Source organism: Saccopteryx leptura, chromosome 1 (assembly GCF_036850995.1).
Source record: "Saccopteryx leptura isolate mSacLep1 chromosome 1, mSacLep1_pri_phased_curated, whole genome shotgun sequence".
NCBI classification, from domain to species: domain Eukaryota; kingdom Metazoa; phylum Chordata; class Mammalia; order Chiroptera; family Emballonuridae; genus Saccopteryx; species Saccopteryx leptura.
In genome coordinates, this window is record NC_089503.1 from 373,831,108 (window position 1) to 373,858,403 (window position 27,296).

The following is a 27,296-nucleotide window of genomic DNA, read 5'->3' on the forward strand; positions in this document are numbered from 1 at the left end:
CGCCCGACCGGGATCCACCCGGCATGCCCACCAGGGGCGATGCTCTGCCCACCAGGGGGCGATGCTCTGCCCCTCCGGGGCCTCGCTCTGCCTCGACCAGAGCCACTCTAGCACCTGGGGCAGAGGCCAAGGAGCCATCCCCAGCACCCGGGCCATCTTTGCTCCAATGGAGCCTCAGCTGCAGGAGGGGAAGAGAGAGACAGAGAGGAAGGAGGGGGGGTGGAGAAGCAAATGGGCGCGTCTCCTATGTGCCCTAGCCAGGAATTGAACCGGGGTCTCCCGCACGCCAGGCCGATGCTCTGCCGCTGAGCCAACCGGCCAGGGCGACATGGTTTTAATTAGAAGGTGCTAAGTCTAGATCAATGAACTTTGTGTTTTGCAAATATCTTGGGGACACATGAAAATTGGGGTTAAATAGGTACATCTTCTGGTGCTCGGCAGTGGGAGTTACTAACACAAAGGGTGGTTTTATGAAATGGTTTTTAGTTCTTGGTATAGTTTACATATCATGGAAAGCTATTTCAGCGTGAGTGGAGAGGGGTCACTCAGACTCCCCTGTTCTAGGAGTCTCCCTGCTTAACCTCCACCCCAACCAGATAAATCCACTCCTGCTTTGCCCTCTGACTTCCTACCCAGTTGTCTTTCTATTCCTTCTGCCCCGACAGCTGCTGCTAGAGTGAAAACACAGGCCACTGAGCCTGCCCTGACCCTATCATGAGTGTTCCCAGGGGCGGGACACCTGCTGCCCCTGTCCTTAGGGCGACAGCCAGTGTCCTGTCCCAGGGTTAGAGTTTTCTGTACTGGAGATTTACTGTGGTTTCCAGCATCAAGAACACTTGCCGCAAACCTCAGTTCTGAACATGCAGTGTGAGAGTGGACTTACGCTAGTTCCGAAAAGGTTCACGTTTATCTAATATTTCTCCCCTAATGAAACTAAATGTGTATGTACATGTAACTGATCATCAGAATTAGAACTCAGTCATTGCCTGAGATGGAAGATAGAGCTCTCCACCCAGGAAAGAGTTAGATTTCCTGGCCATTGATTTTAAAACATAAATGCTTTCCCCACCATAGAGTTACAGCATTATTTTTAATGACCCAAATTCTCTTTGAAGCAGACTTCAAAAACTGACTTGGAACCAATTTTTCTATCCTAGAATTACACCGTTCCTTCTGGTGACTTGTTGATGTTGTCTCCGTTTTGGCTACATCGAAATCCAAAGTATTTTCCTGAACCTGAATTGTTCAAACCCGTAAGTCACTTCTTTCAATATACGTTGTCCTTTTATTTTTATTTTTATTTTTATGCCATGAGTATGAATTCGTAAACTGACTAGGACCATGCCATTCGGCAGCCATATTTCTCTTGTAACTAAGGCCTCAAAATACAGGTTAGATTTGCAGTATAGATGGCACAGCATGTATAGCAAATCAGATGAAAGGTTTCCGGAATCAGCTTCACCAACTTCAGAAGGACTTTTCACCTGAAACCAGCAGGGAGTGTGGAAGCGGACATGCCTGGTTCTGATACAAAGCCTGTTTTGTGTTCTTCAGGCAGTCTTTCCAGTTACCGGTGTCCAGGGAGCACAAAACGAAAAAAAATGAAGCAAATTAAAACTGAATGCTGCTGTTTCTTAAAATTGGGGAGTTGCAGGGCTGAACAGACTGTCAGGAGGTCATTTGGGCCTATTCTCTGCCTTTGGGTAACACTGTCAAAACTGGCATCGAGATGTATTCATTCTGCGCCCCAGCCTTCTCCACCGGCGGAGCTGTCAGCGTCTTACTCGGAAATTTATTACCAAGGGCAGTTTTATGATGGCGCCTGAGGCCGAATCATAAATATTCCTCCTCTCCGAGGTCAATTCTGGGGTTGATTTACGTGGTCATTTACACTTAGCACTTAACGGAATTCTTTTCAAACCCTTTCTTATTTATTAGTTATGTTCCAAAAGCATAATTGTGGCTGGTGTTAATAACAGGTTGGAAAGAATTCCCCGCAACCCTGCAACTTTATATGCTGGGATTAGCTGTACAAGGTCATTTTTAGAGTGGAGAAATAAAGTTAAGCTTATTTATATAAGGCTGATTTGGAAAAAAAAAATGTTTTCTTCCCACAGGAACGTTGGAAAGAGGCAAACTTAGAGAAGCATGCGTTCTTGGACTGCTTCATGGCATTTGGGAGCGGGAAGTTCCAGTGTCCTGGAAGGTCAGTGAGGCAGCTGGGCCACATTTGTCCACAGGGTCTGCGGATCGGCGGTGGCTCAGAGCGGGAGAGCTCTGGGTTAAGCTTTCTTCCCTTTATCGTCAAACCACGGGGAGAAAGGAGATCGCGCTGTGTTTTGTTGGCCAGTCGTATTGAGCGATGTCCTTGTGAGAATGTCTCGGGTGGTAACGAAAGATACGGCTCCAGCTGAAGGCAGGTGTGTGTTCCAGACGCTCAGCTTTCCTACGTGGACAATTCAGAGTCATCTGAGCTTTACCTCTTCTAAAGAGAAAGATAAGGGGTGTAATCATCCTTTCACTATAGCCTCATCGTGGACACCTGTGGGGGCGACAGACCTGTTCAGCTTGGAGGATAGCAGCAGCTTGCTAAATGATTGTTGTTCATTGGAATGGGTTGGTTCTATAAAAACTTTCCTTTGGTACCTTTTATAGTTCAGTTAACCTGGCACGCAGGAGTTCTCTCCAGTGTGAGGCCCTGTTCGAGGGCAGGTGTTCATCATTGAATGGAAGATGTATAACCTTTGTTTATTCAAGCAGAACTCCTTTGAACATCTCGCCTGTGCCAGGCCCTCTGCTAAGCCTCAGGGACAGAGCAGAGAGGAAGGTGGACATGGCCCCTGGCTTCAGGAAACTTGCACTCTACCTTAAATAAGTTCCGTTTCTTCCCTGGGGGCGATCCTGTACAAATTTTGCATTGGAGACGGTGTAGTTTCCTAATTTAAGAAGTCGGTTGCGTTTCTTGTTTGAATAATGATGTCAATCCATATTTCAGTTATGATGTACTCCACAGAATCCAGTCTACCCCTCCTTTGTTTCCTGTTTTATAGGATCAATATGCTTTTAGTAATATGCACCTCCCCCAAAATGACATGCATTAGTCTTAGCCCACCATGATAATTCTGTTTTTCTCTTTAGAAGTTACTCTAGGAGCCTAAGAGTCAGCAAACTGTTGCCTGATGTTTCTCTGGAGACAATGCTTAGTACAGGTAGTTGACCCAAACTGGCCAGGCAGACTGAAAGGATAGACTGGTCTGCATGGTGAGGAGAGAGGCATGTGAACGAGAAGGCACGCAGCCCCCGCTGTCACTAGCGGCAAATTCAGGTGGGACAAGCCTTGTGAGGGTGAACAGTCTGTGCAGAACAGAGCAGAGACACAGAAGGAAGCTGGTCCCTGTGATGTCATTGTGTCACTGAAGCATCCCTGTGATGTCATTGTGTCACTGAAGCATCCACTTCGAGGAGCTCATCTACTTCCTGTTATGTTAGATAATAAATGTCTTTATTTTTATAAGTAATAATAACACAGTATATGTATTTATCACATATAATACATGTTCATTGTTTTGAAGGCAGCTTGGGTTTCTGGTTTCCTTGTTTAGTTAGAGCTGAAAGCACGCTGACATAGCCCCCATTGTGACTGAGTGGTAGGTACTTTTGGGGCCCAGTGTAACACAGTGTTTTTTTAATTGCCGCTTTGCAGGCTGGTGCCGATCCACCAGAAATTTCATGCTGGTCTGCAAAAGAATTAACTGCCCTGATGTTGTACGAAGATCATAGGCCCAGTGGTTATAGACTAACCTTCATACAGCATCAGGGTGGTTAACTCTCTCCTGGATCGGCACAAAATTTCTGGCAGACTGGCAGACAGGGAAAAACAACAATAGCAACGACCCGAAAACCTGCCTCTTTTATTGTCTTTTACTTTAGATGCGCAGTTCTTAAGCCAAGAACACGTCTCTTATTTCTTGTCACCTAGAAATACCAATGTTGTAAGAATAGCTCTTCTGAAAAGAATAGGTAGTACTTTTTTGCAGGTCCCTTTCCCATGTATTTCTGATTGCAACTGAAGAGTTCCTTAAAACAGTGGTCCCCAACCCCTGGGCCACGGACCGGTACCGGTCCGTGGGCCATTTGGTACCAGTTCGCAGAGAAAGAATAAATAACTTACATTATTTCCATTTTATTTATATTTAAGTCTGAATGATGTTTTATTTTTAAAACATGACCAGGTTCCCTCTGTTACATCCATCTAAGACTCACTCTTGACGCTTGTCTTGGTCACATGATACATTTATCTGTCCCACCCTAAAGGCTGGTCCGTGAAAATATTTTCTGACATTAAACCGGTCCGTGGCCCAAAAAAGGTTGGGGACCACTGCCTTAGAACCATCTTTGAAATTGACCTAGAAACATTCTAAACTGAGGTCTGAAATGCTTGGCTATAAGGCATGGAAGGTGGCCCAGTGGCCAACTGATGACTTGTTTGTAAGAGGAGCTGTTACGACATTACTGTAGTATCTTTTGAGGCTGATGGATGCTTGCTTGGGTTGGAGAGCAGTGGATACAACAGAGGGAACCGTGACATTTCAGCTCCACCAATACTATCTTATTTATAAAGAAGCAACAAATTTTTGTGCTAGAAACTTAATCGCACTGACCCTTCATACAATTCCCCAGGAAACTGAGCCCATTTTTAGTTTATGTTCCAGGAGCCAGTTTATTTTCTCATATTCCAAACACCCAGTGAGTCAGAGAAGGTTGCCCATAAAGTTGTTGACCATCGAAGTTCAGAGCCTCGTGGCCTTGCAGCTGTCGCTTCTTGGAGCTCAGGACAGTGAGACAGACAGCAGGAGGAACCCCTCTCACAAGTGGACACAGAAGATTTTGCTGAATTACTGATTACTCAGTGCTGCCATCCACTGCCAGCTGAAAATCAGCATGGGGGGCACTGGCGTTCTTCCTCCGAGTAGCGGGAGTTCCGAGCACCACTAGGAAGAACCCCTTGCTCGGCACTGTCCTGGAGCTGGGAAGCTCCTGGGCGTACAGACAGCATGGGAGCCCTTCCTAGCAATTCTGTTTGTGGAGAAGAGAGGGGGCTTTGCAGAAAAACAGGAGTAAGCAGCATGAACTGCCAGATTTCATCAGCAATGGTCGCATATGAAACGGAGAGTTGCACTATAGTGGACATTCTCCTCTTAGGCTGTGAATTTAAATGGAGGAATAGGACAGCGGATTTCTAGTGTTGTGTGGGTGCCTCCGAGAGTGGATAGTCTTAGCAGGAAAGGCGTGCTTACTAGATCAACCCCCAGGATCCACACCAAAGCCAGCAGCCTTGATTTCCATGCAAGAGGGTGCCTGGGCGGCTGTATCGTTGTGCTAACAGATAAGGGTTAATTCCAGTGTAAAACCACCACCCTGATTCTTGGCAAGATTTGGCCCTGGCCGGTTGGCTCAGTGGTAGAGCGTTGGCCAGGCGTGTGGAGGTCCCAGGTTCGATTCCCGGCCAGGGCACACAGGAGAAGCGCCCATCTGCTTCCTCTCTGTCTCTCTCTTCCCCTCCTGTAGCCAAGGCTCCATTGGAGCAAAGATGGCCCGGGCACTGGGGATGGCTCCTTGGCCTCTGCCCCAGGCGCTAGAGTGGCTCTGGTCGCGACAGAGCAACGCCCCCTGGTGGGCGTGCTGGGTGGATCCTGGTTGGGCGCCTGCAGGAGTCTGTCTGACTGCCTCCCCATTTCCAACTTCAGGAGGAAAAAAAAAGATTAACCTGCTTACAGAGGCATGCTTGGATGAGAAGAGGGTATATGAGTTAAGGCTGCCATATTTGAGAAATGAAATGAAACATAGATTCCTTGGGAATCTGTGACTGCCACCTTTCTGTATGTATTTGGCTCACACAGGTATCCTAGGGCAGTTCCAGGCCACAAAGTCATGGATTTTTCTTGAATTACTAATGTAAATCACAGAGCTATCAGAAAATTAATCCAAACATAGATCTAACCCTGGCCTGATGGCTCAGTTGGTTGGAGCATTGTCCTGAAGTACAGGGGTTGCTGGTTCAATCCCCAGTCAGGGCACATACAGGAACAGATTGATGTTCCTGTCTCTCTCTCTCTCTCTCTCCCTCCTCCCTCTCTCACTAAAATCAGTAGATAAAAATTTAAAAGAAAAAACAAAACATAGTTCCATCTGATAGTAGATTGGTATTAGTATCATTCAACATAACAAATACCTCTCGAGCACCTAGTATTAATATGATTATTATTTTATTCAGCAAATATTTATTAAGTGGATACTGTACATCTAGGTGTTATCTTGGAAAACAAAATAAGGAATGATAGTCCCTTCCCTTAAGGAGCTTACAGTCTAACTCAAGTCACCTTATTAATCACCTGGGAGATTGAGAGACACATGGCATTCCTGAATTGCTCATAATGTAATTGGGGAGATGAGACATAGCAACATGGAAAACAAGCCCAGCTTAACAGCATAAGACAGCGTATGGGAAATGCCAGCTGAGTCGTGTCTGTTGTCATTGCCGCAGGAGTTCAGAGGAAGGGGCATTAGAAGGGGCTCTATGGCCTAGACAGGAATGATCAGTAAACAGCTAGGAGAACACACGCTTTTCCGACAGGCAGCAACATCAGACTCGGAGGGGAGACAGAGAATGAAATGCTCATAGGAATGTAATGGAACTGTGTTAATGGTCGTGAGGCAGTCATTCACTACATATTTAGGGTTTGTGAGGCTCTGAGCAGTTATTTCTACATGTTTATTTTAAAGATAATGTCATCTTAATAATTGTACCTCAATAAAATATCTTTATACAATCTTGTATCTGAGAAACACTGTATAGCTCTTCCTTTTATACTTAAAAGTAGCTGATCACTTGAGGAGTGAGCAAAGTCAGATCCCTGCAGATTTCATGAGATGTTGCAAATTCAGTATAAAGGGTGGGCAAAGTAGGTTTACAGTTGTGAGTACCGGAAACAGAGTTTATTCTTGTGTTATCATTTATTAGTTACTGTGTTACTTATTTGTATCATAACTGTAAAGCTACCTTTGCCCACCCCATCTTCTGAGGAATTTGTTACATCAACAGATGAGTCCCCTCAACCCCAGTCGTTAAGTAGACTTGCATTTACTTATGTAGGACTGTCTGTACTTACAGAGTTGTTACCTAATGTTCCCAGCGAGGTGTGCCCGTGTCCTGCCGGGCGTATCAAGGAGTCAGGATGAGGGTGGGCAGGGCGCATTCGGTCAATACCAGGACTCCTGGTTGACACACCCTTCATTAATCCTTAGCCAGGCTTCTCTCTCGTCCTGCTTCACTGCGGAGCCGTGACTCACGCAGAGGAGCGCGAAACCACCGGCAAAACCGCAGTCATCACTGTCTCAGCCCGCTCACGTCGACACTTCATTGTGAGGCTAAGATTTAAGTCTGTTGGGAACAAAAGAAGCAATTCAGGAGTGATTTTTGATACTCTGGTAGGCCAAAGTGCTTCTAAAATAAACATGTTCGTTTCTGAGCAAAATTTCAGAAAGGACTCGCTTTTCCGTCTATTTAAAAAATTGATTTCCAGCCCCTCTGGTGCACAGACTACCTGAGCAGGATTTCTCTGTGGAGAGAAAGAAGGGAGACCGTGGCGGGTGTCTTCCCCACGCCTGCCCTCATCTGTGGTGGCCTTTCTCCTCTCATCAAACGCAGCAGCTGCTCTGGAGTAAGTGACTGCTCTTTCTAGGAAAAGAGGGCTGGAAGTGAACCACAATGCAATAGTGCCCGTAGTGCGGAGTCTACCTGCCCCGTCCCCCGCTCTGTCACGGTGGAGCCCTGTTCCCTAAGCCAGTCCTCCCTTCCTGTAGTGATTGGTTTAGGTGTTGGCGTCTGTTTGAAGCAGCACTATTTAAGGTTTCTATTGGGACTTCTGGACCAAACATAACCAACCATCCCTGTAGGACAGGGGTAGTCAACCTTTTTATACCTACCTCCCACTTTTGTATCTCTGTTAGTAGTAACATTTTCTAACCGCCCACCGGTTCCACAGCAATGGTGATTTATAAAGTAGGGAAGTAACTTTACTTTATAAAATTTATAAAGCAGAGTTACAGCAAGTTAAAGCATATAGTAATAATTACTTACCAAGTACTTTATGTCGGATTTTCACTAAGTTTGGCAGAGTAAATCTTTATAAAACAACTTACTATAGTTAAATCTATCTTTTTATTTATACTTTGGTTGCTCCGCTACCGCCCACCATGAAAGCTGGAATGCCCCCTAGTGGGCGGTAGGGACCAGGTTGACTACCACTGCTGTAATGTGAATAAGGAAGGACTTGATCCTAGAAACTGTTGGCAGCTCTTTTGAGACTTCAAAGTGGGTGTTAGGAGGAGGCTGAGACAATGAAGCAGAGCAGCGGAGGTGGCCTGGTGTCCTGGTACCGTCCCTGGGCTGCCGGAGTGGTCCCTGCACTGAGGCCAGCCCGGCTGCGGCTTTGTCAGACACGCAAAGCATGCATCCCCTTCAGTACAGAAACCAGTCCGATGCGGCTTTTCTGCCACTTGCAACCAAAAGCAGCCAAAGTAATATAATTTCCTCTCAAGAAAAAGTTTCCTTTCAAGATTTGTTGGACTCCACGAAGTAATATATTAACGTAGACTAACCACATCAGTGCATAGCTTTCTAAATATATACCTTGCGCTTTGTGAAAGGGCTGGCTTTCATCTACTTTGGGTATATCACAAAACAAAAGTATACTGCTCATTCATATTAGGGGATATTTCCAAATGAATATGAAGTGATAAAATATCCCCTAATTTTTGTGAGCAGTAGAAACACCACTGCTTAAATTTTCCCTGGAAGGTCTGAAATTTAAAATCCATCACGAGATCACTTCTCTTTGGTGAGTACTTGATCTTTAGTCGATACAGTTCCTTTGCCCGCTTTGTTTTCCTTAGAAAGAGGCATCCACACCTCTGGCTGCTGGCGCGGGCACACGGGACCCTCGCTGCTAGGAGGCAGAGCTGTGCGCTGCCTTTGGGGCGGTCCTGGCTGCGGTCTGCTGACAGCGGCCTCAGAGAGCGGCCGCCAACCCACACATGCCAGCAGCCCGTGCTCGCCTTCCCGTGGAAACAGGAAACGGCACTCAGCTGAGAAGGGCGGAGGTTCTCCAGTCCTTTCCTCGGCTTTCTCACCTGCTTTCTCGCCTCCTTTAACCGTTTCTTCCACTCGCTTCTCATTTTTATGTGTTTTCGTTTTTCCTCCTCCAACTTCCCCTTATCCCGTTCTTCTCTTCCCGTGTCGTTCTGTTTTCTTTTCCCCTTATTTAATATGAGCACCTGTCTGCTCACTCTACCAGATTATGTCCACGCCCAGATCATTCCCAAGCAGAAGCGTGGTACCCTAGCCACAATGTGTCAGGTGCAGCTGACATAGTCTTTCCAATCTTAATTTTGTGTGCCACAACTAAAAGGTTTGATAAACTGTTATATTACCTTTTGACATTATTTCCCCCCTTTCACCTTGTCAAGGTGCCCTAGATCAGTGATTCTTTTTTTTTCCTGAAGTGAGAAGCAAAGAGGCAGAGAGACAGATTCCTGCATGCGCCCAACTGGGATCCACCTGGCATGACCACCAGGGGGCGATGCTCGGCCCCTCTGGGGCATTGCTCCATTGCAACTGGAGCCATTCTAGCACCTGAGGCAGAGGCCATGGAGCCATCCTCAGCGCCCGGGCCAGCTTTGCTCCAATGGAGCCTTGGCTGTGGGAGGGGAAGAGAGAAAGGAGAGGGGAAGAGTGGAGAAGCAGATGGGTGCTTCTCCTGTGTGCCCTGGCCAGGAATCGAACCAGGGACTTCCACATGCCGGGCCGACGCTCTACCGCTGAGCCAATTGACCAGGGCGATCAATTATTCCTAAAGTATGATTTCCCCAGACCACCAATAGTAAAAGTACCTATAAACTTGTAAAATATGCACATTCTAGGGCCCTTCCCCAGACCGACTGAATCAGAAACTTTGGGAGTGCGGTGCAGTGATGGGGATTTGAACAAGCCCTCCATGGGATTCTGATGAAGTTGGAGAACTGCTGGCCTAGATTATTTTGCCTCCTGCCACCAAACAGATTATATTTTCCTGAACAACTTCTTGGAGCTATGCAGTGGTGGGGAAAGTACTTCCCCTTTAACTTGACTCGCCATGCTTCAATGAAGGATGTCTGCGAAAGTATGTCTGTTGCTGCCTTCTCCGAATTCCAGGGCGAGATCATTCTATTTTCATAAGCCGCAGCTGGTAGCAACTCAGAATATACTTCAGAGCCCTTGTTCCTGGCAACAGTGGCCGTTTTCCAGCCCATGCTGGCATTGCCCTCAATGACTTCAAGAGAGGGTATTCAGTCTCACAATTTTGTGAGACCTTTAAAACTGAAGTCATTAGTCTCCCCTAATCCTGGCACTCTGTTAGTTCCCTGTTACTTCCCGGTGGGTCACTCTTCTCCGGGACACCTGGGCCTGCAGAGCCACCCCTCGCTCCTCCCTCCTTTTGGCTTTGCATGTCCATGCCTACCTCCTAAACCCGGTCTTGGGCCTCAGTATCAGGTGACGCCATAACCCTTCTGCCTGGCTCTATCCTCTCTTCTTTCAGTCCATCTTATTCACTCCATTCAGATAAATTTTCCTAGAATAGTCACCTCTGATTGTCATTCTCTCGTTAAGATTGGTGCCACTGCTCTTAGGCCAAACCCATCATCCTAGAACAGGGGTCCCCAAACTACGGCCCGCGGGCCGCATGCGGCCCCCTGAGGCCATTTATCCAGCCCCCGCCGCACTTCCAGAAGGGGCAACTCTCATTGGTGGTCAGTGAGAGGAGCATAGTTCTTATTGAAATACTGGTCAGTTTGTTGATTTAAATTTACTTGTTCTTTATTTTAAATATTGGATTTGTTCCTGTTTTGTTTTTTTACTTTAAAATAAGATATGTACAGTGTGCATAGGGATTTGTTCATAGTTTTTTTTTATAGTCCGGCCCTCCAATGGTCTGAGGGACAGTGAACTGGCCCCCTGTGTAAAAAGTTTGGGGACCCCTGTCCTAGAACTCCAGCTCCCAGCTTGGATACCAGCTGTTCCTTTTGGAACTTCTGCGAAAGCCCTCCCCTGGGGGGGTCTGCTCTGTCCCCTAGTGAGGCTGTCCGTGTGTCTCCTTGCTCTGTGCTGTCTGCTGGGTCAGGAATGGCCTCACTCAACAGGTCTGCTTATTTAAAGCCTGCCCTTCCGTCAAGGGCTAGCTCAGGTTTCACCTCTGCATACAGTCAGCATTGATTACTCCAGTCTCTGCAAGGCCTTTTGTTTCCACCTTTAGCTCAGACTGTTACCTTGTCCGTCTCCCACATGCGTTACTAGCAGCAGGAGGCTAGATAGAGCCTGTCTGTCAGACTTTGTGTTCCCGACACCGGCATACGCTTCTTGACCATTTATCTACAAATGGGGGAAATATGCAAGTACTAAGTATTTAAGGAATTTTCAACATGTTTCTATTTTAATGAGCTTTAGTTGTAGATGTGTAGTGTCCTTGTAAGTGTGAAAGATAAATCTGTTATAAGCAATAAGCCTTATTATTTTCACTGTCTTGACATTGGAAGTAGCACCAAGAAAACATTCCCAACATGAGCATAGCTCAGCTTCTTAAGAGCTTTTGTAAAAAAATACAAATTTATGAAGCCCATTTTCTTTGAGATAAAGAACTTTTAATGGCACAGGTGCATATGTGCTACCCTCATATTTTAGATATTGAACAAAATTCAGTAATGTGGTAAAAGCTTAAAAACACAAGCATCTTTTTTGTCATTGCCAAACAGTTTCTTTAGTGGATAAACTGAGCTAATTCTTCAAGAACTAACAAATATTTGGATTGGAAGAAAAATAAGATTTTTAGCACATATAATTTAGTTATCAGTACTATTAGTTCACCTTTTCCTTTAGAATATTAGAATGTTTAGAATGCAATGTTAATATTAATGCTATTTTCATAATTAATACTAATCTAATAACTAAACTAGCCATACTAAAAAATAAAAGAAAAATATATTAAAATCTAACTAATGCACAGTATGAATCCCTCAAGAGCTTGAATTATAGTGTTAACCTTACAAGAAATGCGGTTTTATGGTTTTTAAGAACATCACAGGGCCTATAGTTAAGGAAATGCTTTCTTACAGATTCTAGCGGAAAATTCTTCTGAGTTGATTAGCACTGCTTCTGATTTTTCTCTAACCAAAATATACATCGTATTTTTAAAACATTTAAGTTTGTACTGATAAATAGCTTGTGAACACTGGTCTTGTGTAGGTCATCATTTGCATGATACAGGAAGTACTCATTGAGGGTCTCTTATACGTGATAACTAAAGAAAATTTGTTTTCACACAGAAGTGTAATTTTTCAATACGTACAGTGTATTTATAGGTCTGTAAGCACGCACGGCACCGTCACAACCCTCTGTGAACCGCCAGCTCCCCTGCAGGGAGTCAAGGACTTCCAGGGCCCCTCAGAGTCTGTGACTTGGGACGGGTCATCCTGTGCCCAGAGAGCGGCCTTCCCTGGCCCAGCCCCACCCGCCCAGCAGTATTGCTCAGTGTGAAGCGCCTTTATTTACCCCAGGGGACTGAGCTCAGGGAAGTGCCCTGGTCCGGACAGCAAGCTTGCTTAGAGAGAGGCTAAAAGTGGAGCTGCAAGAACGCGGGGTTTGTTTGAATCAAGTGGAACCTATAAAACTGTCGTATAATTCATAGAAGTGAATGTAGCCACTATTTTTTATAGTGCTGCTAAGTACATACTGAATATTGGGGAGTCACTGCTTATTCTGCTAAACACAGAAGTTATCTGAAAGAGTGACCTCATCGATATCGTTTACTCCTAGGAAGGGAGCTGAGTGCTGGGAATTGGTCGTTTTATGCGAGCGGGAACTTGAATGTCTACTTTCACCTGTTGATAGTCGAACGCCTTTCATTTGTAGGGGTTCATGCCCTCCCCGAAACACCTTCAGGGGCGCGGGAGACATCCCTTTCCTGTTGTTATTCTTTCCCTCTGCCTATTTCTTCTGTCTCCTTTGCTTGTCTTCCTCACCTTCCGGACCTCCAGATCTTGGAGTATCTCGGGGCCCTCACCCCAGATGTCTTATGTTTTCTCTTTAACAGGCTCCCCATGTGATATCCTCCTGCCCCATGGCTTTAAATACATAATTGTCTGAATAATGTTGACTCTGTATTTGTAGTTCCTACGTCCCCAGCCCTGACTGAATCCCTCCTGGACACCAGGCTGGTTACCCCAGCCTCCGCTGAACATCTGCAGGGGCTGTCTCGGGGCACTGGTTTGTAGCAGGCTCCACTAGCCACCTGACAGGCTTCCTGTGACAGTTCATCAGTCTGTCCTTTCTCCGGCCTTCCCCCTTGTGGGGTAAATAGCAGCTGTCTCCTTGCGTCTCACCGGGTCAGAAACTCAGAGTCGTCTTTGACTCTGTGTCTTCTCATCTATAACGCAAACCCACCCTACAGAGCGTATTCATGGCTCAGGCTGTTTCTCCCATCCCGGTCCAGGTCCGCTGTCACCGGGTCAGAAACTCAGAGTCGTCTTTGACTCTGTGTCTTCTCATCTATAACGCAAACCCACCCTACAGAGCGTATTCATGGCTCAGGCTGTTTCTCCCATCCCGGTCCAGGTCCGCTGTCACCGGGTCAGAAACTCAGAATTGTCTTTGACTCTGTCTTCACATCTATAACGCAAACCCATCCTACAGAGCATATTCATGGCTCAGGCTGTTTCTCCCATCCCGGTCCAGGTCCGCTGTCACCGGGTCAGAAACTCAGAATTGTCTTTGACTCTGTCTTCTCATCTATAACGCAAACCCACCCTACAGAGCGTATTCATGGCTCAGGCCTGTTTCTCCCATCCCGGTCCAGGTCAGCGCTTTCTGTTGTCTGGAACATTGTAACAGCTTTCTAGTCAGTCTTCTACCTTCCATCTAAATCATCTTCTATTTTCTCAATGTAGCAGCCAGAAGGATTCTTTTTCCAGTTTAAGTCCAATTTACTGAAAACGATCCAGTGGCATCTGGATCACAGAATAAAGTGAAGTCTTTAACTTGCCCCACAGGCTGTGTGTGTCAGGGATGTTTCTCTGACATTCTGTGCGTGGACTACTGTACCCGGATTTCATATGTCACACTCTGACTTTATTCCAGAGTCTGCTAAAATGTCATCTTTTTGGAGACCTTCCTTAAAACATTTTAGCCCATACCTCCATCACTCCCTTTCCCTTTCCCTGGTCTTATTTATTATTCTAGAGCTTACTCTCTTGTTTGACATATGCATTTCTTGTTTATGTATTCGCTGCCAGCTCACTACCTCTCTAATAGAATTGACTCTTCATGAAAGTATGGAGGTTATGTTTACTACTCTAATGTCAGCACTTAGAAGAGTATACAGCATACATAGAAGCCCTCGATAAATATTGAATAAGTGAATGGAGGCCTTATTTTATTGTATTTATATACTCAATGTTTATTGAATGAGTGAAGATCTTATCATCTTGTTGTGTAACCTAAGTGTCATTTCACTGTTCCCATAGATGTCACTCTCTTCCAGGAAGAGTGGGCAGGAAAGGCAGGTGGGCTGTCTCTTTCACACTGCCCCCAACACAGGGGTGAAAGGGAGGCTCATCACTCATTCGGTCATTTAATCATCTCTATTCTATCCTGAACTCTCAGACGCACAAGACAGTAAGTGCATCAGACTTGACTAAATTTGTTTATTTTTTCTTAAATGAGAAGCGGGAGGCAGAGAGACAGACTCCCGCATGCACCCCAACCAGGATCCATGCAGCAAGCCCCCTATGGGATGATGCTCTGCCCACCTGGGGCCATTGCTCCATTGCTCAGCAGCTGAGCTATTTTAGTGCCTGAGGTGTGGTCAGGGAGCCATCCTCAGTGCCTAGGGCCAACTTGCTCCAACTGAGGTATGGCTGCAGGAGAAAAAGAGAGAGAGAGAGAGAAGGGAGGGGGGGAAGGGTGGAGAAGCAGATGGTCGCTTCTCCTGTGTGCCCTAACCCAGAATTGAACACACAGGACATCCACACGCCAGGCTGACACTCTACCACTGAGCCAACTGACCAGGGCAGATTGACTAAATTTTAAGGTAACAAAAATTACAATGGAAGCAGGGAAATACTAAGATTATACATAAAATATTTCCTTTTCCAAAGTCCAAGACAGAAGTATTTAAGATGAGCAATTCACAGAAGTCACTCTTCCTAAACATTTACTCCTATATCCAGGGATGTGCATTTCTACTTTACAAAAAAGCCCCAGATGAGACAACCGCGTTGTAGCCCTGTCCCTCCCCCGAGGCGTTCCTTTCACCCCCGGAATCACCTTCCTCGCTCCATCAGCACCTTTCTCCAAGTCTGGCTTTCAGCAGTACAGTCCATTGTTGTCCTTGGGACCTGAGCTTTTCAAAACAGTCTGTAACGGCCCCTATGTCCAGTGCCCTGAAGGCGGTGTTCTTCAACCGTTGGTCCATGGACCGGTGCCGGTCCACCAGAAATTGTTTGCAGGTCAGTGAAAGAGTTAAACTACCCTGGTGTTGTATAAAGATTATAGACCCAGTGATCTTAGTCAAATTCACCTATGCTCAGGGGGATTGCCACTTATCAGCCTGTATCATCAGTGAAAATGCTACTGAGGTTGTCTTAGTTATCTTTGGAACTTGTAGGCTCCTTTGAACAACCTTTTGCACCATGCAGAGTATTTACAAATCATGCATGACAGACAAAAAGCATTTGGACAAATTTATGTCGTATTCAGTGCATCGTGCATGTGGAGTTCAGAAATCATGCACCAGCTTGTACCGTGTTACACTGTTATGTGCAGGAAGATAAAACTTGATTCGTTGAGTGTTTCTATTTCTGGCCGCTAGGTCATGGGTCCCCAAGTACAAAAAGCTTGAAAACCACTGCCTTATGGTATCTTAAATGTTTATTGTTCATATTCTCTACTGAGTGGTTGGTTGTCATTTCAATATCTTTTTATCTATTATTTATATATCTCCCCAAAGCAATTATTTTTTGAGATGGTATCTATAAAATAAATAAAACTAAAATTAATTATGTACCCCTAAATTGTCCAGACTGTTCTCTCTCTAGTAGTTAGTGCATTATTACAAAAAAAACAATATTAGTGCTTTTTCTTCATATCTTGACTTTTTATTTTTTAATTTAGAGAGGAGGAGGGGAAGGGAGGTGGAGGAGAGAGATAAAAAAAAATCAACTCATAGTTGCTTCACTTAAGTTGTTTACTGATTGCTTTTCATATGTGCCTGGACCAGAAGGGCTTAAGCTGAATCAGTGACTCCTTGCTCAAGCCAGAGACCTTAGGCTCAAGCCAATGACCTTAGGCTTCAAGATGGTGACCTTTGGGCTCATGTCCATGATCCCATGCTCAAACCAATAAGCCTGCACTCTTAACCAGCAACCTCAGAGTTTTAAACCTGGGCCCTCAGCATCCTGGGCTAACATTTAGTCCACTGTGCTATCACGAGTCAGGTTATTTTTTTCTCTCAACACTTTAAAGTTGTTGGTCCACTGTCTTTTGGCACTTACAAGTTTCTGATGAGAGGTCTGTGATCATTTTTAATTTTATTTCTCTTTATTTATTGTGGGGTTTTTTTTCTCCAGCTGCTTTTAAGATTTTTTTTAATCACTTTTTTTCTTTAGCAATCTGATTTTGGCATGGTTTTCTCTATGTTTATTCTGGGGTTCATTGAGCATCTTGGGTTTGTACGTTGTAGTTTTCACAATTTTGCAAATGTCTCAGCTACAACTTCAGATATTTTTTTCTGCCCGTCTATCTGCATCTCCAAATTATGTATATGTTAGACTGCTTGATATTATTTTATAGGTCACCGATACTCTGTTCATTTCTTTTTTCAGTCTTTATGTAATCTGTGTACCTAATTTTGGATATTTCCCACTGTCACATTAAGTTCTGTGATCTCTTCTTTTGCACTGTTTTCTGTTAAGTCCGTTTGGTATGTTTCTCATCGAAGACACGTGTCGCCATTGTTAGGAGTTCAGTTTAGATGTTTTCTCTCTTTCCCGTTCCAGTCTTCATCCTGATCCTCCCTTTCTGAATATGTGGAGTAGATTTCATTGGTGTTTCCAGTATCTGTCATCTCTAGGTCTGTTTCTTGTGAATGATTTTCCTCTTGCTTATTTGTCTTTTTTTTTTTCCCCTATTTCTTCCAAGCCTGGTAATTTTTGAATAGGTACAAGATATAAATTTTAAGTGTCATGGATACTAGATTTTATTGAATTCCCTTAGTTTGGGGCTTTACTGTTCTCATGTTTTAAGGTAAATCCAGGGTGGCATTTAATTTCAGATGATGTAATCCCACTACGAAGGCAGTACATTTTAAGGACTTGACCCAGTGGTCCATGTGCTGCAAGATCTTCCCTCTGGTTTGTGGGAGTGCAGACTTCCGCGTCCTGTGTAACCTCTGGGCATATTCAGCTGATTGCTCTTTGACTTTCTCGCTCATCTTCCTTCTCCAGCCTTGGTAGTCTCTCCTCACACAGCAGAGATCAGTACTCAGCCAGACACACAAAGAGCCCCTGTATAGCCCTCTGGAGCACTCTTGCTCTCCCTGTGAAACTCTGTCCTCTCTGATATTTGTTCCTGAACACTCAGTCTCTCAAACTTGCCTGAACTTTGATCTCTGTTTAATGTAGGGAGACCCTCAGGTCTGAGGGGCCTTCTCCGTCTTGCACTGGGGCCTGGAAGCTGCCCAGTGAGCGGGGCCGTCATGGGACTCGCCTTGTTCCTGCCTCTCTTCTGGGCCTTCTTCACGCTACACTGAGAATCTTGCCCAGTGTTGAGTGCAGGATAACAGTGGCCCCTGTTACTCCGTCACGGTCACACGTGGACTACTAATTTATAAGATGTTTGACAAAAATTTAGTTGCAAGAAATTCTGAACCTGTTCACAAATTAGCAAACTTGTCCCCATTTTTAAAGAATTGCTGTTGAATTTGATTGGAATCAGTAAACACTAGGTGTGTTCTATTTCACAGACACTGATACTCTGTTGGAACAAATTATCTTTAGTGTTTATAAATAAGTAAGGTTAAATTTGCATCATAAATATTTATGAGGAATTGATGTGCTATCCGAGCGGGTTATCACAGCACCCCCAGTTCTCCAGACTTCATTTGAAATAGAAGATAGCCAGGATGTTTCAGGAATACCAGTGGGAAACGAATCTAATTACCTGACAGGAATATCAGATCATTCGTATTAGTTCATTCACTCAGCAAATGTTCGTTGGTCAGCAAACATTAAGGATTCAAAGATTAATAAGGCATAGTTTCTGCGTTTTGTGAAGATTGTAGTCCTTAAGGGGAAACAGACATAAAATGATTAACTGTAATACGGTGGATATGGTAGGATGGTGGGGTAAGGATGTTGGTTGAGGGATGTGTCATGGTTGAGGGATGTGTAATGTGCCACAGAAACACAGAGAAGGTTGAAAAGGGCAGGAAATTGAATCTGCTTTATAAAAGGCATCACCTTCCATCACCTATTCATTTATTCAGTTAACGTTATTAGGCTCCAGTAGTGTGCTGTGCACTGTGCTAAGGCCCAACGATACAATTCCTCCCCTAGGAGAGAAAGAGCTAACAATTGCAATTCAGTGTAGTAGCTGCTATGGCCGAGATGAACACGGGGAGCCACAGAAGTGGAGAAGAAGGGCACCTCCTCCCAGAGGCAAGTGGTCGGGGAGACTGCCTTCAAAGGTGCCCGAGCCTCAGACGGGGGCAGGGCTGCAACAGAGGGCATCTCCACGCAGGGTCCATCAGGTGTACAGCGTGGCAAGAGCCCGGGACCAAAGAGAAGCTACTGCGGAAATGCTCAAGGGCAGATCGTGAAGGACTGCTGGCGTCCTCCTGCAGCATTGGGGGGGAAACGGGAAGCATCTTCTCCCTCTCTCTCTCTCTCTCTCTCTCTCTCTCTCTCTCTCTCTCTCTCTGTGAGGGGGTGTAGAATGAGGAGACAGGAATAGACTGATGTTTTAGGAAGTTCACTCAAGTGGTCGAGTGAAGGATAGAGTGGAGGGAGGTGAAACTGAAAGCAGAGAGACCAATCTGGAAGCTAAACCGATTCAGAAATCCAGGAAATAACATGACGGAAGGCCAGACCGAGGGAGCAGTGGAGGGACTCTGGGGACAAAGGGATACAGAGAGGGATTCGTTAGAAGATAACAGATGGTCTCAGTGCCTTGCTGGATGTGCAGGGTGGTGGAGAGGACTGAGTCTGTAATGACTTCCAGTTTTCTGGCCTCTTGGACTAATTGTGTTCATTGAGGGCTGTGACCCCTGAGAGGGTATGCATACCCGGTGGAGAGCTCAACACAGCACACTGGGGCGGAAGAAAAGATAGCAGAACTCCACTGATGTTTTTCTCTGTATTTTAGCTTTTTATTTGTATATGTCTTACAAAGTAGACAGTAAACTATTACAGTAGTATTTGTACAAAATGTACGGGGAACTTGTGCCTGTAGAACACTTAGACACCAATTTCCAGTGGGTAAGAAGGGGTTAAATCACACAAGACTGCCCAGTAGAATTTTCCGTGATCATGGAAATATTCTAAGTATGTACTACCCTGTATAGTAGCCTGTAGCCACATATGGCTGGTGAGCACTTGAAATACGACGAGTATAGCTGAAGAACTGAGAAAGGTTTTTGTTTAACTTATTTAAATTTAGCCACATGTAGCTAATGGTTACAATATTGGAAAGCACAAATCTAAACTTAGAAGAGAGACCTGGGCTTTCATTTATTAAGTGCTGTCCTGATTAAGCACGTTATATATCTTTTTAAATCAATGTAATCCTCCCAGCTACCCTACAGGGTAGACAGTTTTCTGCCGGCATACCTCGGAGACATTGTGAGGTCAGCCCCAGACCACAGCAATAAAGGAACCACGATCTTTTTGCTGGTGGCGGGTCTTGCTTTCAATTGTGAGAAATGCAGCATCGGTGATGCAGTAACGTGGAGCACAATAAAATGAGGTATGCCTGTAGAATAAGAGAGTCCGTTCTTCCTTTCTTCTTTGAATAATAAAGTTTATTGCAAAGGAGCGTATTTGCTCTGAAATGTTTGTACTTTCAAGGTAGTTTAGTTTCTGTTGGTAGCATATGTTTATGCACCTTTCATAACCAAGTAATAATTTTACATTTTTCTTTCAGGTGGCTTGCTCTGTTAGAGATTGAAATATGTATTATTTTTTTATTTTTTTATTACGACTGTAGTCTTCTAGACCCATTGCCAAAACAGGTAAGTGTTTTTCTGAATTTTGTATAGTATAACTTTCAAATTTGATATAAACTCTCAGCCCCTGGTTTTAATTTCTAGAGATGAGCTATTGCCTCACTTAGGCCTGATCTTAACAGGTGCCTTACATTGCGCCAGACAGAGGACATACTCCCTTTTCTCTGCATCTGAGCCGTGTGCTTCGTCAGCACAAGACCAGGACATAATTGCAGTGTTTCCACCACTTAGTGTTAGGACCTTGTCGATGAAGTTACCAATTTTAACCCTTTTCCTGGGTTTAATACACATGGCCTTGATGTTGGGCTTGTTTCTCTAGAAAGGTATGTCTATGGGTTCAAAAGTGAACCATCAGTTTTAGAGGCAAGTCCTAGCCCTTGGTCCATTTGGAAAGCAATAGTGGGCCCTGGCAGATTGGCTCAATGGATAGAGCATCAGTCTGGCATATGGACATGCCAAGTTTGATTCCTAGTCAGGGCACACATGAGAAGCGACCATCTCCTTCTCTCCCCTCCCCTCTCCTCCTTCTCTCCCTCTTCCCTTCCCACAGCCAATGGCTTGATTGGTTGAGCGATGCCTGGGGGCTGAGGATAGCTTGGTTGGTCTGAGTGTGTCAGCCTCAGGTGCTAAAAATAGCTCAGTTGATTCAAGCATCCACCCAAGATGGGAATTGCCAGGTGGATCCCAGTTGGGGCACATGCAGGAGTCTGTCTCACTATCTCCCCTCCTCTCACTTAAAAAATAAAAAATAAAATAAAAATAAAGAAAGCAATAATGTGGACTAAAACTAACCCTACTGTAAAACCAGTGAACAAAAATGAAAAGGCATGACCTTGTCCAACCTCTGACCTTTGAATGTTCCAATCATTTAACTCCTCCATTTTCTGTAGTCCTATCTCCCTATACTAAAGGCTCTCAAACTGGTGGGAGTTTCAGAATCACCTCTGGGCCACGTTAGCCCACAGAGTCCTTAACACCCCCCCCCCCCCCGGTTTTCTAGTGCATTAAGTCTGGGGAGAGGCTCAAGAATTTGTACTTCTAATAAATTCTGGTGCCGCTGATTCTGTGGGTCTGCGTACCACACTTTGAGGGCCACTGTTCGAGGAAATAAGGCAACATGCAATTTAATTCCAAATGTTTGGAAGTCATTTTGAAAATTCTGGAGAAAAGGTGCTATTTAAACTGAGGGTGAAGCTCAGAAATTAAGCATTGCAATCACAAGGCTATTCACGTAGCACTTGGTGCTTTGATTTACACTTGATACAATAAGGCTAATGTATGGAGGGATTAATCAAACTCTTGGGTGATGTTTTAGAGAAATTGTGTAAGTGCATAAGTGACACGGACAATGTCATATTACTCACCATGGTGCCCATTTCTGCACTGTGCCCTGATTTCCTTTGCTCTTCTGTTTTGAAAACAAATAGCTGTCAGTCCTGAAGAACCCTCAGGATCCTACAATGAAAGGGGAGGCAAAACACCCTTCACAAAAGTTCTTAGCTGAGTACATTGTTGTTGTCAAAGTGAAGGTCAGGACCACGCTTTACACACACCAAAGACTAGTGCCTGGCCCCCCGAGTCAGATGTCATGATTTTGCCCAGGACTGACTCAGCATTCAAGCTGTTTTTCCACCAGCAAGACACAGAAATGCCTTTTCAGGTTAGAAAGATGACATTTGTCAAACCCATGTGACACCTTACTCTGGCGATCAGTGACTCTGACCAGATCGTAGGACTGTTCCCAGCCCTTCCTTCCCACCTCAGGATTCCGCTAGTTGTATTGTCATACTGTTTGACATGCGTCCTAGTTGTGTTTCGCTACTGTGAAAAATGTCTCTGTAAAGAGGTGCTGGGGGCGATGGGCACACGATACAGTGTGCAGATGATGTTCTGCTGAGCTGCACACCTGAAACCAATACCCCAACCAATTCAATTAAAAAATAAGCATTAAAAAAGCAAAATAGGTAAATGCTATCTCAAGTTTGTCAAAAGTACAGGTCTAAAGTGAATTCTTATTATCTCAAAGGGCATTTTATTTCATAATTCTTATTCCATGAGAGAAAGAGCAATTAAAATTATATATTTACCTATTGGACTTGTTTTACTAAACTATAAAATGAGGCGATCAAGTGGTGCAGGAATGACCTTCAAGTGACCACGTTCTTACTGGTTATGAGAGGGGCTGGGTCGCCAGGGCACAGGCTCAACACTTTTTTATCAAGTGCAGAGGGGGCATTGGCCTTGAAATTCAGTTCCCCCAGAGGAGTATACTTGTCATAGCAGCGAAAAAGCAGATGTTAAGATCCCCAATTTAATTTTACAATAGCCCAGTGTTTTATTTTACCTCAGAAGATCTTAAGAAATTGAGTTTCAGTTCTCTCCAATTAAGAACTAAACAATAAGGAAACACTACACAGCTCTCCGGGATTGATGATTGGGCCACAGGGGCCAGTGCCGGCAATGGGAGCTGTTTCCTTCTCAGCCTTCATAAGATGACCAATGGCCAGTTCTCTTCGTAAAAGCAAGCATGTTTTTGCTAATACGGTGGGGTTTTGTTTGTTTCGGTTTCATTCTGTTTTAACCTTTTGGGAGGACTACAGATCCTTGGGAAATCTCTCTAAGCCTCTGGATTCGCCTTCCAGAAAAACACTCCTCATACATGCAGACTTGTGGCTGCAGTGTCACAGAGTGCATAGAAGTCCCACCCGCAGTCCGTCAACTCCCCCGGGAGTCTCTTTGCGAAGGAGCCCGTCCTGGGCCCTGTTACACTCACACTCGATAGTAGACTGGTGACTTAAACTGGACAGTCTCCTGTTTCCATCCTCCTGGTCTCCCCCTCAACCCTCAAGATTGGCAGAACAAATTGCTTATCCTTTTCCAGAGCCCAGGCTTAAGCAACCTCGGCGTCGTTTGCCATGAACTGACCTGCCCTCATCTCCGTGCACATTCATTCCTTGTTCATAACTAGCGAGAAAGACATCAGAACCCTTTGGAACTCACAAGATACCCTTGCAGAAGCCATGACCTTTGGCGAACTGCAATAGTGATTCATCCGTACCACCAACTCCTTGCTGCTTTTTAAACATCTACGTGTGGCAGAGAGGTCTCACTCAGCGATTATAAATGAGGTGCCACCATTTGAATCCAGAAATGTGGAAAGAGTCTTACTTGTGGCATCCTCTCTAGGCAGACCAAGTGAATGGAGGGCGGCAGGTGACACTGGTGCGATTGTCATTAGTATAAATGATGCCGCCTTCTCTGTCCGTTCAGTGGGAGGCTCAAAGTGATGAAACTCCTCAAGCATACACTTCCAGTCTTCTTAGTCTAAACTCTGTACCTGTTAGGGATAATTATAACTGAATAAAACTTAGGTCTAAAAATGGTTGGCTTTGTCTCTTAATGTCCACATTTCTTCTGCATTTCTGCTTTTAGCGTACTCTTCATTTGTTGGGTGTCCAGCAGCCGGAAGGACAATGCCGAATTGAATACAGACAAAGAAAATGACATCTTCTGGGGCTAAGGAGGGCCAGGCCGTCTGGAGGAGTGACTGCCCCCAACCCCAAGCCTGGCAGCACCCGGACCTGAGCTCCACCAAAATCTGCGGCTGAACTTTGCCTTATTAGTGTTTAGTTCAGGAAAACGTCCACATGGTGCCTGAGTTTGGAATCTCAAGAGTAGACCAAGAATCCAGCATCCCTCTCACTGATCTAAAGACCTGAATACGTGCTTTACAGAAAATGTGTGAACAAGAGCAAGAGGCATTTCTTAAGAAATTGCAGTTTGGTTCATGCAACACTGTGTTAGAATTTTAAATACAAATAATGCCATTGGAATGAAAATCTGAATACATTAATTCATTTTGAAGCCAACATCCTTAAATTTCTGTTCTGAGAAAGATGCATTAAAAATATTAAGTAATGGCTTTTGGAGAATGTCTATTTTCCTTAATAGGATTCTTAACTAGCAATTGAAATTATTAAGCTCTATTCATATAATTCTTCATTGTAAACATGCCTGATGCTAGAAGTATGAATAAAATGATAGCTTTCTAAGACCCCTGATGACAGGGATCATGTCCGACACCTTTCTATACTTGACCACATCTAGGACAGCACCCTCTCTATACAGCATATTTAATCAGTGTGTGTAAATTGATGGATTGGTTTGTATTTTAATTACGGGGAAAGCGCTCTTTTGACACAAGGTTTTATAATTACAGTTTAAGATTTTAAATTACAGTTTCGCCTGGCGTGCGAAAGTCCCGGGTTCGATTCCCAGCCGGGGCACACAGGAGAGGCACCCATCTGCTTCTCCACCCCTCCCCCTCTCCTTCCTCTCTGTCTCTCTCTTCCCCTCCTGCAGCCAAGGTTCCATTGGAGCAAAGATGGCCCGGGTGCTGGGGATGGCTCCTTGGCCTCTGCCTCAGGCGCTAGAGTGGCTCTGGTCGCAACAGAGCAACACCCAGATGGGCAGAGCATCGCCCCCTGGTGGACATGCTGGGTGGATCCCGGTCGGGTGCATGTGGGAGTCTGACTACCTCCCCGTTTCCAGCTTCAGAAAAATACAAAAAAAAAAAAAAAAAAAATTTCAATATGAACTTGGGGAAGGGGGATGCAAACATTCAGACCACAAGGTTTTATAATTACAGTTTAAGATAACGTATGGAAACACAAATGAAGTGACGTGTCAGGGCAAATACCATTTGACAATTCCGTAAGACTTACGTCTGAGCTATTTATTATGAAATCCAGAAAAGAAATGCTACCATGTTCAGGGGAAATATATGACAATAATAACGGAGTGATCAGTGACATCATGATTTGTCCTTGCCTCCTTTATTTCATAATAAGTACACTCTGTCGTGCACGCTGTCCTCTGGATGATTTGCTCCGTGTGCTGCAATGATCTCCAGGGGTTGATAATGATTGCTTAGTCATCTGTTTCCTACCAATGAGCAGATGACTCCCTGGGAGACCATTGAGTACTTTGGAGTATATTAACCCCTCCAGACTAATACAGAGATTTTGAAACTTGGCTAGCAGCTTGTAGCTCAGCTTAGCAGGCTTAGTGGTCTGGGGACGGAGGGGGTTGAAGAAAGTGTAGGAAGTCCACAGCCGATCTGAGAGTTGCAGGCTCTAATCTGGCGGATTCCACTGGATATGGCAGGTGTGTTCTCAGGGAAGGCGTGTCCTCCCAAATAGTTGAGGCTCACAGTGAAGCTCTGTATTTGCATATGAGACACACTTTGCTGAATTTGCAGCCACTCAAGGCTAGTGTTTATCTTATTATTGGTGGGATATTAGCTGACAAGATCATGCATCATAATAAAGAATACACCCATTTAGTTCTTCAGTTATGTCAGTAAATGCATGAACTCTTATTCCAGGCTACCAAATAAAAAGGAAGTTCCATTTCTCGACTCGGAACAACAGAAAGGAGACTTAATCACCTCCCAAAGTCCCCACTTCCTAACACCATCAATTTTAGGGATTAAATTTCAATATGGGCCCTGGCCGGTTGGCTCAGTGGTAGAGCATCGGCCTGGCATGCGGAAGTCCCGGGTTCGATTCCCAGCCGGGGCACACAGGAGAGGCACCCATCTGCTTCTCCACCCCTCCCCCTCTCCTTCCTCTCTGTCTCTCTCTTCCCCTCCTGCAGCCAAGGTTCCATTGGAGCAAAGATGGCCCGGGTGCTGGGGATGGCTCCTTGGCCTCTGCCTCAGGCACTAGAGTGGCTCTGGTCGCAACAGAGCAACACCCAGATGGGCAGAGCATCGCCCCCTGGTGGACATGCTGGGTGGATCCCGGTCGGGTGCATGTGGGAGTCTGACTACCTCCCCGTTTCCAGCTTCAGAAAAATACAAAAAAAAAAAAAAAATTTCAATATGAACTTGGGGAAGGGGGATGCAAACATTCAGACCACAGCAGGAAGTAATCCTCCACAGTTGTTTCCCTTTCTAAGCAGAGTTCTGGTTGTGTCTTTTGCTCCAGTGGCAGACCCTAGACAGCAATCACGGGTGAGGTGCCCGTGAGCCCTCTGCCCAGGGGCCCCACACTCAGTGAAGTAACCCAGGAGCCTGCAGGTGGGAGTGGACCGAGACACCTGGCTTTCCTTAGCACAGTATCTTTTGTTTTAAAACTTTTTAGAATAGATGTCTCCATCTTTCTCCATTAAATATGGGCCCTGGATAACTTTTTAAAACAGTATTGTGGCCCTGGCAACTTTGCTCAGCAGATAGGGCATTAATCAGATTTGTGGACATCCCAGGTTTGATCCCCAGTCAGGGCACACATGAGAAGCAACCATCTGCTTCTCTTCTTTTCCCTACACCCCTACTCTTTCTCTTCCCCTTCCACAGCCAGTGGCTTGGTTGGTCCAAGTGTCGGCCTTAGGCACTAAGGATAGCTTGCTTGATTTGATCATCGGCCCCAGACAGGGGTGGCCAGGTGGATCCTGGTCAGGGTGCATGCAGGAGTCTGTCTCACTATCTCCCCTGCCACTTAAAAATAAATAAATAAAAATAAAAGATGAAATAGTTTTATTTTACAGTTTTATTTTTGGGTATTTTCATAAATGGCTATAGGTCATTACTGACAATAGTACACATTTATGTATAAACTATTTGTTTTCTTGACAAAATACCTACTTTCTAGAAACCAACAATAGGACCTTTTATCACATGAGCAATTACTCCATTCCTGGAGCTTTGCTAAGCCCATTCATCCATTTGCTTATTTTATTTTAACAATAATCCAATACATTGGGTTTATGTCTACTATCACCATTTCACAAATGAGAGAAGTGGAGCTCAGAGAAACTGGGTGACTTACTTGTGGTCACACAGCTAGTAAGTAGCAGAGGCAGGATTTGAACCCAGAGAGTCTGGTTCCAAAACATGTCCTCCAAACACTAAACAGCACTGCATCC

At 44.9% G+C, this 27,296-nt stretch overlaps 1 protein-coding gene across 2 annotated transcripts in view; it reads left to right on the plus strand.

Moving 5' to 3' along the window:
- CYP39A1 (cytochrome P450 family 39 subfamily A member 1) overlaps window positions 1–24,291 on the plus strand; it is an 80,582-nt gene extending 56,291 nt beyond the window's left edge. For both annotated transcript variants that reach the window (XM_066359266.1, XM_066359267.1), the window contains 4 exons: window positions 1,158–1,253; window positions 2,118–2,206; window positions 20,288–20,375; window positions 23,802–24,291. In XM_066359266.1, the coding sequence (XP_066215363.1) occupies window positions 1,158–1,253; window positions 2,118–2,206; window positions 20,288–20,375; window positions 23,802–23,873 (345 nt within the window). In that variant the 3' untranslated portion in view covers window positions 23,874–24,291. The remainder of the gene's footprint in view (window positions 1–1,157; window positions 1,254–2,117; window positions 2,207–20,287; window positions 20,376–23,801) is intronic.
- The last annotated feature ends 3,005 nt before the right edge of the window (window positions 24,292–27,296 follow it).